Source organism: Rutilus rutilus (assembly GCF_951802725.1).
Source record: "Rutilus rutilus genome assembly, chromosome: 19".
NCBI classification, from domain to species: Eukaryota; Metazoa; Chordata; class Actinopteri; order Cypriniformes; family Leuciscidae; genus Rutilus; species Rutilus rutilus.
Window position 1 is genome coordinate 25112831 of NC_140232.1, and position 17376 is coordinate 25130206.

The 17376-nt window shown below is 37.4% G+C and overlaps 1 protein-coding gene across 1 annotated transcript in view; it reads right to left on the bottom strand.

Annotated features, from left to right (window-relative positions):
* The window catches only part of notch2 (notch receptor 2), a 56068-nt gene extending 48792 nt beyond the window's left edge, over window positions 1-7276 (bottom strand). Inside the window, exon 1 of the mRNA XM_084389672.1 lies at window positions 6943-7276. Within this exon, the coding sequence (XP_084245798.1) occupies window positions 6943-7015 (73 nt within the window). The 5' untranslated portion in view covers window positions 7016-7276. The remainder of the gene's footprint in view (window positions 1-6942) is intronic.
* Window positions 7277-17376: the final 10100 nt, after the last annotated feature.

Here is a 17376-nt window from a genome sequence, read left to right on the forward strand (position 1 = left end):
CGCCCAAAATGCCGCAATAGCCAATCAGAAAAAAATAATATATATTTTTTTTAATCACTGTGATTATCGTTTTCATGATTGACCATCGCTGTTACGTCAGAGAGTACCCGAGTACTCGTGCACATCCCTAATTTTTATATTTTGAATGAACATTGAACAATGAGAGTTAGAAAGGAATTACACTGTTAGGCTTTTCTATAGATTAATAATAAATGCATGTGTGAATATCCCATTTATAGTTTTGTACATTTTCCAATATAATACAGTAGTTTAAAGGAATATTTAATCAAAATATGAAAATACTGACATAATTTTATTAACCTCATGTCATTTCAAATCCATGTGACATAGCCTACTTCTTTCTGTAAAACATAGAGAGGGTATTTTGAAGAAAGTTTCATGCATCAGACATTTTTTCAATATTTTCTTTTATGTTACTCAGAAGAATGAAAATCTTTTTGGTTGAACTATCACTTTTAAGTAGGTTTACTTTACATTTGACTACTTTTAAATTTAATTTAGTTCAATTTCTCAATGTCTACCTGAATAATTACTTGGAAAAAAACATGAAGCTATGGTTACTTGATTGAAAAACACTTGATGGCTATGAGCCATCTATTTTAATTTAATTTGTTTGTTATACTAATATTTAACTTTTTACATCAATTAATGTGTTCAATAGCATACAGGTTTTTGCTGTGGTATTGAAATTAGTATCACGAGTTGTGGAATTGAACTGGTACGGCTACTGCCTACTGAAATTATGGTATTGTGACAACATTTATTTTCTAAGAGTGTGGTCACAAAGTTTCATGGGCAAACATGATGAAGACAAAACAAGAGAATGTATGAGAGTGTGAGAAACAAGTTAAGGGTGAGGCTTGCACAGAGAGAGGCTCGGCCCTGACTGGTCTGACAAGCTCCCCATATGCTTCATCAAACTGCCGGAGAGGAAGTTCTCAAAGGATTTTGAGACAGGCTTTCAGGAATGAACACTTTATAACTCCTCTTTACTTTCAGTCCTACTGAAGAGGCGTTTTTAAATCCTGTACAATCTTCTAAACCTCACGCACATCTAAATCCAGGATCTGCCAACCGTAAACCAGGCACTTGCACTGAAAGCCTCCACACCTGCTGCGATCAACATTCTGGCATGGAGTCAACATGATTCATTGCATCCCTGATCTGAGATCAGACTCTACTCTGAATGTCTAATAAATAATCAGACAGGCAGGAGGGAATCGTTCCTAGGTCAGGACAATGCATGGGTTTAAAAGTCTCTGTATGGGCATCTGCTTTTTAAAAGACAAATTCACTCTGTTTATTGTGAGTTTCCTCACAAGCAAACAACAGCCAAAACTTTCACACGAACTCTGTTTAGAGTAACCAGGCTGTGATTAACCAACTGCTAAACATTTTGTCTTCATTTTTCCACATTCATGAGGCCAGAGCTCTGTCCCTGAGGTGTGAAGGAATGGAGCGAGGGGCAAATGTGAGGACAACATGAGAAAAAGAGGAGAAGAACCCAAAGAAGAGAAGTGGGAGGTGATAAGTGGAATAATTAAAAGAAGCAATTCACACTCATTTGTTAAAAACAAACGTTTCTTCATCTCCCCTTTTGTTAAACTCAAACTAATCACTAACAATCTAGTTCTTTCAGAAATGAATGACTGGATTGCATGTTCTGGATTGCATCAGATAGACAGTAACAATGTTCAAAACTATATATTTTCAAAGAAGTATGTAGTTTTGTGTTGCCTTCCCTGAACCACTGGTTTCAGGTGCACCTGATCCCGATCGGACGCGTTTCTCAGGCAGTGTTTGCATAACATGCATTCTTGCATTCAAAAACAGCTAAACGGAGCGCAACGAAATGGAACAGAATGCACGGGTCTTGAGACGTATTTTAAAAGTCCTATTTAAAAAGTAAACGACTATTTTTAACATGACGCACTGCGATATAAAAAACGCACTGGTCGAGGATGGGCAAAAAAAAAAAAAAAAAAACAGTGCATGATGCAATGCAATGGTCAAAGATGTCTGTTTGTTATGGCTATATCAGAGGTGCATTGAAAAGGTTGAATGATACAACTTACCAAAGAGGATTTTACCATGCAAACTGTCAAACAACTAAAACACAACCTGCTGTTTAACGCAGCATTGCAAAAATATCAAAATACATTTAATAAAATACATATATATATATATATATATATATGTGTGTGTGTGTGTGTGTGTGTGTGTGTAAAACAAGATGCAATGTTTCAAAGCCAAAGACATCTGTTGAAATGTGTACATTTATTGTTGTATGTTTTACATAATTTAATATAAAATAAATACATGTACACATGGATGGATGGATGGAGTTAGATCCATCCAGCTATCTATCTATAATCGGACAGACAGCCGAGAGACTCCAGGGGACCGTAGCACAATCCACACTCAGTGCTGCCAGGATTCTCACCACACAATTCTTTGACTCCCTCTTTTTCTTAGTCTTCTACATCTTGAACTCACAAACACTTTCCTATCTGTAGTCTGTGTTTCTCATTCTCTGTCTCTTTTTCAGATAGGGCTCCAACAGTAACGTGACCAGATGTAAAAGAGTGACTCTCTCAGAGCTGGTTATAAATCAGATGAAAACATCTACACAGCAGATTCATAACCCATAAAAGTGTATGGGAACTGAACACCAGTATTCAGAGTGTGTGTGTGTGTGAGTGTGAGTGTGAGTGTGAGTGTGAGTGTGAGTGTGAGTGAGTGAGTGAGTGAGTGAGTGAGTGAGTGAGTGTGTGTGTGTGTGTGTGTGTGTGTGTGTGTGTGTGTGTGTGTGTGTGTGTGTGTGTGTTTACTGGCACTGAACACTTGGGTGTACGATCTGAAGCCAACTCAAGCCTGCCTTTAATAAAAAGCAGTCCCATGTCTTTTTATCCACACTAAATGCAGGATTGTGATCAGGGAATCTCTAAACTACATTCAGTGACTTATAAAAACTGTTTTCAACACAAAATCTGTCTTCTATTAAATCTTAGGCTTTGCAGAGCTGAGGGAAATTAGTCTTGAATACATAAAACAGCTGTGATATAGAGAGCTGCCCACCCCTACGCCCACAAAAATACATGAAATAGGCCATGGTTTATACAACGCCGTATCAGTCAGACATAAGTGTTGGTAACATTTGATCTGCCTTTGACTATCAGAAATTACAACAGCAACAAGAGAACTACATTTTTTTTTTACTTTTGTGGGACATTTCAAGGAGGTTTTTCAGCTCAGTTTAGGTGAAAAATTGTACACTCAAGGAGTAATAGCACACCTCTTCTAAAACAATGAGGTATCATTCATTCAAGTCCACAAGTTATGTGTCAAAGTTTAGTATTTACTTTTAGATATTCATCAATTCAACTCTAATCCTGACAATAAGCAATAGAAATAGTCATGCAAACAGTCCTAATAAGGTCAAGGAGTGTTTCAAACAAAGTCTGTTTCTCCTCCTTCCTGATGTGGATCAGGCAGCATGAGTGTGTCGGAGCTCTTGCACAGAGCAGCTGGTTCACAGCTGTAAGCCTTGCTTGTTTGAAAGCGCTGCCTCATCCCCGCGACCAAACCCAGAACCCAAGGGACATCTCTGCTCGTGTGTGTGTCTCTCTCGCTCTTTGTTAGTGCTAATAGCTGCTGAGAGAGATGGGGAAGTAATTATGAGAGTCTGATAGGGCTGGGTTGAGAGGAAAGTACTCAGTGAGTGAGTGAGCGAGAGAGAGAAAGAGAGAGAGAAGAGAAGAGATTTGTCGGCATTGGCCCACATCCATGCTGGACAGCAGAAGGAAGTTGTTCACGCTGAGTGAGGAAGTAACCCCATTTCCTGGCTTTTCTTATACAGCAAGTGCTCTCTATTCTGCTAAACGTTAACATGGCAACAAACAATAAACCCTTCCCAAAGCCATATGTAATGAGGCAGGGGGCGTAATTGCGTACAGATTTGATGACATAAAGACAAAGGGAGGTTTTCAGTGGCGCTCATTAAATCTGTACGTCACATGTGGCTAAAAAGCACCCTGATTGTTTAATGATAGGCTGTGTCTAGTTTGGGAGGAAACCTTACAATTCTCAAAGCAACAACATTCCAATGAAAGTGTCCTGAGAACTGGCTATATGCTAACAATCAGAATGAACACTTTCACCACAACCTAAGTAGGAATCAATGCACCATATTGGTTACTGTCTGATTATATTAGAGATTTTGTTTTATTTACTGAATCAGTTGATACACTACTTTGCAAAAGTTTGGGGTCAGTAAGATTTTTGTTAAAGAAATGAATACTTTTATTCAGTATGGATGCATTCACTTTGTTAAAAGTGAGTATTCATCAAAGAATCCTGAAAATATTATCCCACAAAAATATTAAGCAGCACAACTGTTTTCAACATTGATAATAAGAAGAAATTTTTCTTAAGCACCAAATCAGCATATTAAAAAGATTTCTGAGGACCTTGTGATACTGAAGACTGGAGTATGATGCCGAAAATTTTGCTTTTCCATATTTTAAAATGGAATAAATTACATTTTAAAATATATTCAAATAGAAAATTGATTTTAAATACAAATAATTTTTCACAATATTACAAATTTTACTGTATTTTTCATCAAATAAACACAGCCTAAGAGGCTTTCTTTCAAAAACATTTAAAATTCTTACCAACCCCAAACTTTCAAACAGTAGCCTAATGTTTCTATTGGTCAAAAAGTTTTCATTTAATTGTATACACTCGATTAGATTACCTTCGCCAACACTCTTTTAATTCATCTTTAAAAAAACGAATAAATAATAACACTATAATCTTAAGATCTCTAAATAAATCCATTTTTCATATTGTAGCCTACATTATAATGTTGTGATGCCTAATTTACTTGTGGCATTTACAATGACTGATTTTGGTTTTGTGTTTTATTTTTAATTCAGACAAAATAGTTTACAATTTCATTATAGCTTATCAATATCAACCATATTAAAATTGGTATATCCCTAATCACAAGCCCATTACAGATGAGAATGATTTCACATGATTAACATCAATACTTTCTGATGCAGACACAGTCAGCAATAAGGAGGAAATGAGCCTGCATGACATGGCATGGTTCTCAGGTCAAGCCTAAAAAGCTTGCATACACACACACACACACAGGCACTGTGTATGTGTGTGTCTGGTGCCAGGCTAAGCACATTGCCATGTGGCAGGAATGCAGAACGTCTTAATTCCCACTTCATTTGTTAACCTGCTCTGGGGTTTTAATCCATGGATTTAACAAGCTTGAGCCTCTCACTCCATTCTGGCCTCCCGCAGGATTCTCCAACAATCGTACAAAAAAAGTTCAAGTCCAGGCATTCACGTACAACACAGATGGGAAGTAAAAGGCATCTCCCGTCATTCTCTGGAACCTTTAAGCAAAAAGCATGCTCCAAAACTCAAAATCATCACCTTTGAGGTTTTTAAGTGCTCAGCAGCCAATGAAATTGCAAGAGAATGAGTGACATTCTTCAGGCTTGTAGTGTGTGCTTGGCAGTTCGCTGGGTACAAAGAAAATTCACTCACTATATCCTAAACTGGAGAATTATTTCAAAATGTCATCATAACACAGCAAAGCTTCTTCCAGCGACCCGGTCAAGACCTCCACCGCACCAGCTGGTAGGATGTGGGCATCCCTGATATATGCACGACCGTGGGCCATTTCATAACTGGTCCGTTGTGTTCTGATAAGTGGGAGTTTGCCAGAGATAAATCACATTTCACACCAGAGAGGAGCAACGGGTCAGAACCGTGGCCGGGCACCATGCATGCCGCTAGCAGGCGGGAACAATGGGCAAAATTCTTATTGCACACGCTGCAACGGCTGATGTGAGCAAATACATGCGACTTGAAACATCCTACACAACTGAGGCGACATGCCAGGCGAGAAAAGAAAGAAAAGCGAAATCAATCCCACCCCAAGGAATGATACCCAATACAGATGAACAAGGAGAAACATCATCTGTGGGACACAATGGGCGAGCTGCAGCATTGTGAAAATGAGTGCATCCAGAGGGAAATGTGTGTGTGTGTGTGTGTGTGTGTGTGTGTGTGTGTGTGTGTGTGTGAGAGAGAGAGAGAGAGAGAGAGAGGAATGTGAAACACCAACAGCAGCATTCCTCCCTCTTCTTGCCGAGCCTGCAGTCATTATATTGTCTTGTTTTTTTAGGCTCTATTCTGGAGGGATTGGGTCTGACTTGCATGTGGACTTTTAGTCATATTTTGCATTATTCCATTTCCTCCAAACAAGAGCCTCTAATAATGCACCAATTGGCACTCTTTGTGTCTGAAACCTGCTGAGATGAGCTGCAAAGCATAAATAAACAGCCGTCAGATGGAAAACTCATCTTGAGAAATACAACTAACTTATATGCAACTCATCCTTCAACTTCAGCTTTCTGGAAACATCGAAAGCACACAGTCCACACACACCTACCCACCCCACAATAAAAACAGTAAAAAGATTTGCTCCTCTCCTTCCTCTCAGATACAAACAAAACTAGTTAATTCCTTTATATTTCTAAAAAGTCCATATTTTCCCCACGTACGTATCCATTTTGAATTCTTCTCTAAGAGCCGCTGCAGATTTTCTCCGCTCAGACTCTCACATCTGGGCAGAGGTGTGAAACACGAGTTACCCTCAGCAAGAAAAAAAAAATTCCTGAGGGCTTTTGTACATTTTTATGCAATTCATATATAGATGTCTTACACTTTTCTTTATTAATGCGCTTTAAATAACGTGAGGATGACACGCCATTCGAGGCCGTGCAGAACTGAAACGTGAGCGCTGATGCTTCACACCGCCGTAACGTTACAGATGCGTATGACTTTTTTTTTTAAAATGTGTTCTGAAATAAAAGCTGTTAAAGTACTTACCATATGTTATTTTAAGGGAGCAGATAACAAGAAGGATGACTCTGCCCGAAGAGACACCGGGTAATTGGCCCATATTTTGAGTAAAATCCACATATAGTCGCCAGCGCGAGGCTGTGCTCCGTCAGGTTAAAGCGTAACGAATCTTAAAATGATCTTCAAATGTCGGAAAACGAATTATACTCGAAAGAGAAGATGTCTTTTGACCGTCAGAATGTCTCGTTTGACCACATAAATCCGTATAGTGCCTTCATTTGAAAGTTTTCTTCACGTAGTTGAGCTGTTGATCTAACTTTCTGAACTTCTCTCTTCTTTTCGTCCCAGTCACTGAAGTCGCAAACGGAGATGTTCTTCCGCCAACCCTATGGGTGGATCTATTGTCTGTGATGCGTCCAGAAATAACGAGCTTCTCAATAGTTTACTTCCTAGAAGTCGGTAAAAATATTTACAGAGTTAAATTATGAATTTATTTAGCCTTGAGTGGGTTTTGGAAGAAGACTCAATTTTGTTACAATTTTTTTTTTTTTCAGTGGCGGAGGAATTTTCACTCATTCGGCAAAGACGAGTATGACTCAAAATTAACCCGTTCATACTTTTTCCTCTCCACCCGTTGACGTTATTTCATAAATTACCCACCCCTTTCTCTGGGGGGTTTGATTTAGGGAGTTTTATCCCCTAAGTCGTGGTGTTTCACATTTACCAGACGTATGTGTAGGAATAGAAAACAGATTAATTACAAAATGGTGTTGTTTTGGTCAAATATATTATTAGGCTACCCAACAACCCCATTTTGTTATTAGGCTATCTGCTTTCGACACGTTAATATTTGTAATTTGTGTGTTTAGTATTTGTCCCTATACATTTGGATGACTTAGATTTTTATCCAAAATGAGATTAAATATGATCATAAATGAACAGCAAATTTTTTCACAATTTCCAATTTAAAGGAATATGAATATATTAATGTCTCACGTTATGTTTCACTTTCCACAGATGATCAGTAAATAAAAGGCTTTATGTGTGCTATATTAAACTAGCTTTTGTCATTTTGAAGCACTGCTATGAGAAATAAAGGAGCGAATGACCACACATTCTCATAGGAGAAAAAGGAAGTTAGGATTTCATTGACACATTAAATATTAATACAATGAAATATGTATTGCTTATAGATGATGTGCATGAATTTATTTATAATAAATCCTGCAATATTCCATAAAAAAAAAAAAAAAAGAATTGTCCATTTTGATTTCATGGTGACTTTGAAGTCCAGGTCAAGTCAAATTTTGGTGAATATGTAGCGGCCTGAGTCCAGCTTTCTGAGTTTCAATCTTAGCATAACAGCAACACAACATCCTCACAAATGTGTCATTCAAAGCTTTTGAGAGTCCTAACAAAACTGCCCCCATTCTTTCAACCAACATCACATCAAAACATACAACACAAATATGTCATGAATCAAGCACCATCTACCCTGAGATCATCAAAGATGTGCTGTGGACACCATTGTTTGAGATGTTATGTTAAATGGGCTCCTGTTGTAAAGGCAAAATAAACAAATCAGTCCCTTTTTTTGTTCATGTCCTCCGTTGCTTTCTGATGAAAGACTTTGCATTGAATAGAGCAATTTAACCCTTCCAGTTTCCCTGTAGGGGGTCCAGCTTTGGTTTCTCTAGCTGACTGCAATAAAGGGATTGCTGTGCCATAATGCCTTCCTCCAGGGTGCTATAGACTTTCTGTTCTTTCCCTATTTTTCCAGACCCAGACAGCTTGCAGGTCTCAGCTCATTTCTCAAGGATGACCTTTTCAGATGCACATCATGTGATTTTCAATTACTACTCTAGTTATTACAAATATAGAGGTATTTGATTATTACAATCTGGGTTTTCTTTTTGGGTTTTGGGTTTTTGGTTTTTGGCCTTGGCTGACATCATAAAAATTATTTTTTCCATAAATGTAATTTATACTGAAAATATTGCATAATTTCAACATTGTTTGTTTTATCAACGTCACATTAATTTCATGGCTTCACACTGAACAATTCTAACCTATTATTAATTTTTACTAGGAGTTTCTATTGGAATCTCCCCTAAAGTCCCTACAAAAACAACGGCTTCAATCTTTGGGTGTGCCATCTGTGCCGTTGAGCTCAGATTATGCTCATTTAGCACAAAAAAAACATCTGTGCATTGCGTCAGCTGAAGCCATCTGTAAAACTTAGTTTCATTTATTGTTATTTTAAATGTCTAGAAAATGAAAATGTCTGAGCAGGATCTAAGCATATTTTCCATAGTAAAGGGAAGAGAGTAAAGCTGCTTCTTGCACGTCAACTCAAGTAGAACAAAAAAAAGATTTTGTTGTAAATTTAGCAATTGATGAGCACCTCAACAAGAAACATACTGGTGTTACATCAATGGCAGAGTAAGTAAAAACCACCAGATTGGCCTCAAATGTATACAACCTCTCAAAGTTGGAACAAACTTCATCCCAGATTGATGGACACTTGATGCCAGGGCTGCAAATGTAAATATCAAAATGAATGAATGTACCCATGATAAGGCAAAGGTCATCTGGAACTGCTGGGACAATTTTTAATGGCCTGCCATCCAAAGGGTGATTTATCTCAGTAGTAATGCGTCAAGTGGACTGGATAAAACACTGATATATGGCGGCTAGGTGGCATCAGAAGACTGATTGCCTCTCGATTGGCTACCTACACCCCCACCTTTTCTGCCCACCCTTCATCAGCGTGGGAAACTACACTTAGTACACACCAAAAACTCAGCCCTGACATTTAAGGAGGAAGTTACCAGATTGAGAAAATTAGATAGATAGATAGATAGATAGATAGATAGATAGATAGATAGATAGATAGATAGATAGATAGATAGATAGATAGATAGATAGATAGATAGATAGATAGATAGATAGATAGATAGATAGATAGATAGATAGATAGATACTGACAAAATCCAGTGGAAGCATCATCTATCTCTCACTCCGTTAAAATGAAATGGGAGAGAGGGCATAGGAAGTGAGGGGTATATTTAGTGGTAGATTATCTCCCTCTTCCTGTGACCTTTCATTTACACTTCAACATAAACTGGATGGCCCAGCAAAAACTGTAGCAGTTGCTGTAAGATGATCACAAAGGCTTAAGATCTTCAAATCCAAATGTGTAACATAAAAATGATTAAGGGATTTTTTTTTTTTGTGCAACTCATCCCTACATATGTTTACTTCAGAAACCTTTTTCAAACCTTTGGGAAAAATGCAGTTAGATGACATCAGGTGAGGCATGGGAAAAGACAATGCATGGATTAGTTTAACATGTTAACTAATTTCTGCTCATCGTGTCCAATACGCATCATCACATTAGGTCATCACATGACTTTTTACACACAAAACAGATCTACAAAAGTCATCCACAAAAAACTTAATTTATCAAAATCTAATATAAGTGCCGGCATTGCAATGATGCCATAGGTTTGTTCATAAAATAGGCCGATCTTTTCTCCAGAATGGGAATTAAATAGAAAGAGTTTGTTGTGATGTGATGAGCCATGTGACATGCAGTGGGCCTGTAATTTGCATCAGCATTATGAATATGACACACGTGAAGCTGGAAAACTGTGCTCTTTTGAATGTAAGGTGTGTCTGAACACAATGGAGTGTTTGTACTGTTTGACAACAATAACAGCTAAAAGACCCAAAATCAGAAGGAGAACATGAAAATGACCTGGATATGCCGAATATGCAACAGATGTCAAAATTCAAAATTGAAAGATTTACTTCCCTTTACCATGAGCTGGAAATCGAATTGGCCACACCAGAGGAAATACATTTTTTAAAAGGAATGACAGAAAGAACCACTTGTATTGCAATTTAAAGAAATTCTACATGGGTAATTCTATGAATATTAGGCCATATAAACCATTAAACCTCAAGGCTTCAAAAATGTTATCTTCATAAACATAGCTTTTCCTATTAAAAACCTCACCTAAGAATTGAATTTGAATTTAAAAATGCATTCTTATTTCAACTCAAACTTCAGCACAGACTTATTGCGTTTCACAGTAAAAATGGGTTTAAAAAAACGGGGTTTTATTTATCCCATAGGTCTATCTGCTCTGACCCCTAAAAATGAGTCAGATGTAATAAAACAAAGTCAAGTTGATTCAGTCATTTAAAATAATATTTCGGCTTAAATAAACATAGTTTAGATGTTACCACCTTTTTAGGTTACCTGACAAAAAATGTAGATACTGTAAAATGTGTACATATAATCTGCCATTTACAAATTAGATTTCTGTTTGATGTCTGTGATAATGTGCATTGAGCTCCTTTTAAATGACTGATTAATCTTTAACATTTACAAGCAATTTAATACAGCAATAATTATAGGGCCCAAAAGAGGCTGTGAGAATTTTCACATCATCTTCAAGTTCACAAGACTTTGGTTCACTTTGCGCAAGTGTTGCAGCACCACACTACTTCTAACCGTTTCACAGTGGTCAGCGGCTCTGGGTCGGCTTGCTGTCTGACACAGCATGGCATGAAAACTTGTCCTCAAAGGGGCAAAGACAGTAGAAAGGTTACTGGAAGAAGGCGTAAGGAGAGAGCTGACAGTTAAAGCAGTGAGGTTCCTAAGGGGGAGAATTTTGTCCGTGTCCTGTAAGCGGACCTTGGGTCTTGGCCGGAGCAGGTGCGTGGAATTTGCTGTTGCAAATGTGACGTCTACTCAGCCATCACATACACGGTGAGAGGGCTATTTATACAGCACTGTGGGAAAAGGAGAGCGCACTTGTTTATGAGCATTGACCTACAGACATGAAGAACGAAGGCCATGCCATTTCAGCCTTAGACCCATTAGTGACATCAAGGTCAAAGTCTGCATGCAGACACATACAGTTCATATTTACATAACCCTTGCAGAATCTGTAAGATGTTTGTCATTTTTCATCTATCAAAATAGGTTTTCACTATCAAAATAGTCATTTTTACTATTAACTAACTATTAACTATGCCTCAATAAACTCCTAATCAATATATATATATATATATATATATATATATATATATAACTTAAGTTAATTGTGTAATTAAATAATTTGACATATAGTCCACAACACAAAATAAATTAAATAGCCTATAATAACAATATATATGTTAATTAATAATAATATTAATAACAATAATGGAAATAATACCATATTTTCATTTATCTTTAAGAACAGCATGATTTGTGTAAAGTTTTTTTTTTTTTTTTGTGAAATATATGCATATATCTGTTTATTTTTTATTTTTATAAAGGTATATCTTAGATGCACCTATGAGGAAAAATATCACTGTAACACAACTGTAATTGATTAAGGTATGATGTAAGAACCATTGTGATGATGCATTACGAGTGTGCGTATGTGGGTTACAGTTGTAGGGTATGGCAAATCGTTTTAGAGCTCATGCCGAATAAGCCGCCCTTTGATTTTCTGAGGCTGGTCCCACTGGTTTAAAAGTGCACTGAGGTCAAAGTAATTCTCTATGCTCGGTAGCCTCTCACACAGTCCAAAGGGAATAAGGGAGAGAGAGAGAGACAAAGAGATAAATTAAATAAAAGATCAGTGATGGAAGTGCTGAAAATATCACAGATTTGTGTATTACAGGCATGCAGTATAAATACATACGCACACACAGAGACACATATGCATACATGTAAGTGCATGACAATTGGGGAAAGTGTAAAGTGAGTGAGCCTGGTGTTTTTCCTGCCATGGGTTAATTGTGTCATAAATCCAACTTGATGGCAGGCATGACTGGTATTCACACCTCCGACTTCAACAGTCTCCCACAGCAGCGTAGCTAATCTAGATAGGACACTATTAATACTGCCATCTGCATTCATCAGCTTGGCACATAGTAAGTGCTCCTGCAGGTAAACCAGCTAGCATTTTTTAACAGAACAGACTGTATTTGCAGGCATATTGGAGAGGTTATCATTAATGGACCATTTCAGGTTCAATATAAGTTATCGTCAGCATCTGTGGTATAATAAATAATTAAAACACAATTTTAAAAGAATGACTCTTGAGGTTTCAAACAGAATTGCAAAAATAACTGTTTTCACTGTATCTTCACTGTATAACTGGTTTCATGAACTGACAGCTTTTCCCTGTTGAAATAAACCAACGAAGCTGGTTTGCTGGTCTCCTAGTCTGGTTAGGCTGGTCTGTTGGCTGGTTTTAGAGGGGTTTTCTTCTTCGGAACACAAATGAAGATATTTTTTATGAATCCGAGAGCTTTCTGACCCCCCAACAGACTGCAAAGTTAATCGCCACTTTCAAGGCCCAGAAAGATAGTAAAGACATTGTTAAAATAGTCCTTAATACTTTTAACCGACAAGAATACTTTTGTGCGAAAAAAAACAAAACATTAAAAAAATCTACTTAAATGTCCTAATTGAACTAAGGCCTAATCCTGGCTTGATCTAAGCCCTGTCTGTGAAATCTAGCTCATATGTGTTAGCAATATCCTATATCACAAATTCCTGTAATGTTTGAATGGTATAGACAAGGTGCAAAATAAGAAAAACAAAAACAAATGGATTATCAATTCTTGGCCTAGAATGGTAGTCCCGAAACACACACAAAAAATGATTTAAACAACTAATTTAACAGCGCGAAGAAAACAATTTAAAAAAAGAATTCATGTAATAAAAGCTTCATAGCTTTTAAACATTCAAAGTGCAGGACCAGTTTACATAAGTGCCTTACTATATCAGCACAATTAGCTTTTTTTTTTTAATTAGGGATAAAATGTTTTTCTGTGGTAATCAACATTATATGCACACACATTGTGAACTGAACCTGAAATGTTCTTCAAAGCCTATGTTAATCGGACAGATGAAGTAGCTAGATCTAACCTAATTACAGTGACACATTACTATACGTTCCCATATGGCTGATGAGTTGTACATACGAGGTTTAGTGTGACCTCGGTACGAGGGTCACTCCCTTTAGTGTGTGTGATGGAGATTGTGTACACAGGGTGAAGGGGCATCAAGCTTCAGCCGTCAGTCTTGTTTCAGGCTTGGTGAGGGTGGAGGGCAGTTCCCAGGCCCCCATGTGTACGTTGGGGGGCAATAACTCACAGGCTCCCTCAGAACTTCCTCTTTCGTCCCTGGTTTTTACAACCCCGTAGACTGGAGTACAGCTGCTCTTGCTCAGCGGTGCGAATTGAGGGAGCGTGAGAGAGAAGAAACAGGAGGAGAGACAAGACAGCAGGAGAGCTGATGGAGAAAGGTGAAATCACAGTGTCAATTTGAACAGCGTGCAGGAGAAAGAGGAAGCCTTAAGATTCAAGGCATTTTGTGAGAAATATGGCAATATGGTTACAAAACATCACTGTGTGCATGTAAGAACGACAATATACTGACGCTGCGTGATTTATGATGGTTAAAGCGTCACTATAACAAATGAGAATGGCTTGACAAACAATTCTCATGCGAATGAGATATTAGATGTAATTTATCAACCTTTATCAATTCAATAAAATATATTGGACCCCTTACAAATCTTTTCCACCATATTGCACACCAAATATCATAGTTTTTCACAATGCAACTTGGTATTACATGCCACGGTCATCACAAAAAAAGAAAGATATCCAACGAAACAACATTTTCAGAAAAAAAACCCTATACCGCCATGATGCTGGGTTTTATTTTTTGAAGGTGTTGCGCACTGGCCAAAAATCAAAAGAGCCTTGAACTCTCCTTCAAAGCAAGTCAAACTGATTTTTTGTAAATGTTATCACCTCCCAGGCAATGACTTGTAGAAAAGTAATAGCAACAACCATGTAGGACACATTACATGTTTAGTAAGAAATGAATATGTTAATTTTAAATCATAAAAAAAAAATTTGAACAAAATATTAAAATAGAGATGTTATTTTAAATTGTAATAATATTTGACGATATTATTGTTTGTACTGTATTTTTGATCAAATAAATGCAGCGTTGGTGAGCATAGAGACTTTCAAAAACAAAAAAATTGCTAACACTTCACCATAAGGTCTCATTTGTTGAAATTAATTAAAGCAAATAACTAACAAACTATTAACTACATATATTTACAAAATTTAAAAGCCTATGTTAATGTTAGTTAATAAAAATTCTGAAAGTTCACAGTGCATAATTAGATCAACTAATGTTAACGTATGCGTAAAATATATTAGTAAATGTTAAAATGAACATTAACTAAGATTAATAAATACTGTATTGTTCATTGTTAGTTCATGTAAACGTATGTAGTTAAGTAATGTTTACAAATGAAACCTTATTGTAAAGTGTTACCAAAAAATCCTCCCAGCCCAAACTTCTGAATCATATATGTGTGTGTGTGTGTGTGTGTGTGTGTGTGTGTGTGTGTAGCCAAATAGGCCTACAATAGTAAATAACTATTAACTAGAATGGTTTGCCAATCCTCACCAAAACCATCAAATCACTTGTTCACACATTTCAGTAACTTTCCCTGTAAACTGCTCAGAAACTGTGTGTGCGTGTGCATAATCAGTTTATGGTGCGTTTAGTACATGTGCAGCATACACGACCCCTGATCACACCAAGTATTTTAATCCAATCGGCTTCGTTTTCACATGACTGTCACGCACCCCTGCCACCATGGCAACAGAAAAGAGAGACGGGAAGAAAGTAGAAAAGAGAGCAAGAGATAGGAGTGGAAAATGTTCCCTCTTCGCCTCTGGCCTTATTACAACTATTAGTTCTGAATCTGACCTCATCTGAACCCCATCTTGTAAATGAGTGCTTGGCTGTTGTCCGGCCCAGTCTGTATCACACTAGAGCAACTTTTCAAGCGGTGTTGATGATCAACAGTAAGCAAACACTTCCCTTCTCACATAGCTTCCCACAGTGTCAGATAAAGGTCTTCTACGAAGGTGAGATAGAAAAAACAGATACACCAGTTTCTCAGGTCACGATGGCACAGAGCATTTTATCTCAAAGGGAGAATATTTTTACCAGGTTTATAACTTTTTCAATCAATCAACTCTAGAGCTCATCAAGTGTGTCTGTCTAGAGATAAGTGACAGTTATGAGCCTAATAACACAATCTTTTCTGTGTAAAAAAGTGTGTAGGAGGAAATAGATACTGATGGTGACAGCAGGGTCGTGAACTACAAATCAGATACATCTATGTGCCTGATACAAAGAGTTCTTGTGAATAACACTGCTGAAGATGCAGAGGCTAACTGAGAAGACTTTTCTGCAAACCTCAAGGACAGCTGCTGCTGCTAAAAACGCACCCACAAGTGAAATGCACGGCACAAGTTAGTTATATACCCATTAATTTCTGCAAAGAAATATCCAGCAATAGTTCAAGGCCTGGCAGTGTTTATCAGCAGGTCAGCCTCCGCAAACTCCCACTTCCCCCTCTGCAAAGAGAAACTAAGGGGTGAAGAGTTGAGTCTGTGCATTGTGGTTGGTGATGCACGCTATCGTGGCAGCTTCTCTTTTCGGCTATACCCACTTCCTGTACACACGGAGACATAACGGGGAACGAACATCAGCGTTTCGTTGTCTCTGCAAAAATGGTTAGCACCTTGCATCAAGTGTCTAAAATCATCTCTCTCACTCTCTCGGTTTCCTTTTTGCCGAAAACTTATCACAATAACGGAGAACAGGAAGGTTTTATATGCACAGTTGGGCGCACTCTGGTGGTTGTGCAGGGAAAGACGTAGCGGACATTGACACAAAAAAGCACTTTTTCCTTCATCAAAAAAGTTTTGCACATAAACGAAGCGAATATATTTGTGTGTGTGTGTGTGTGTGTGTCAGAAGAGAGAAAATGTATCAAAATGTACACAGTGTAATTTTTTTAAAAAAATTTTGGAAATGTTGTAAGGTTTTATTTGTGTAATTTTCTTGTGAAAAATATTGTTCTAAAAAATGGCAAGACATTTGATAAAAAACAGACTATAAAGTGATGTCCCTCAGTCAGAATTCAACCCGTCACGTCAACCATTCTCCACCTATAATAATTTAGACTCCACCCATATGTGACATAATTTACCAGAAATTACATCATTCAGGCCTTTTTAACAGTGCTGCGGTGCATAAGATAGAATCATATCATAGTATCAAGTAGTATCATACTTTTTATTAATATTTTTGAGGCATATTATAGTCAAGGGAGGGTACTGTCAAGCTTAACAACTCAACCCTATCACATAAAAATTAAGATGGAAAATTAAGTTTTATTTTAATCCATAAGTATATGTACTTATTTCATTGCTGCCATATATGGTCTACTCTCCTACACTACAAGAGGAGCAGTGGCCATTTTGTACAGAAAACCTCAACCCCGTCACACTCAACCTTGTGACAGGGTTGAGTTTTTCACTTATCATTTTAATAAAAAATATTTA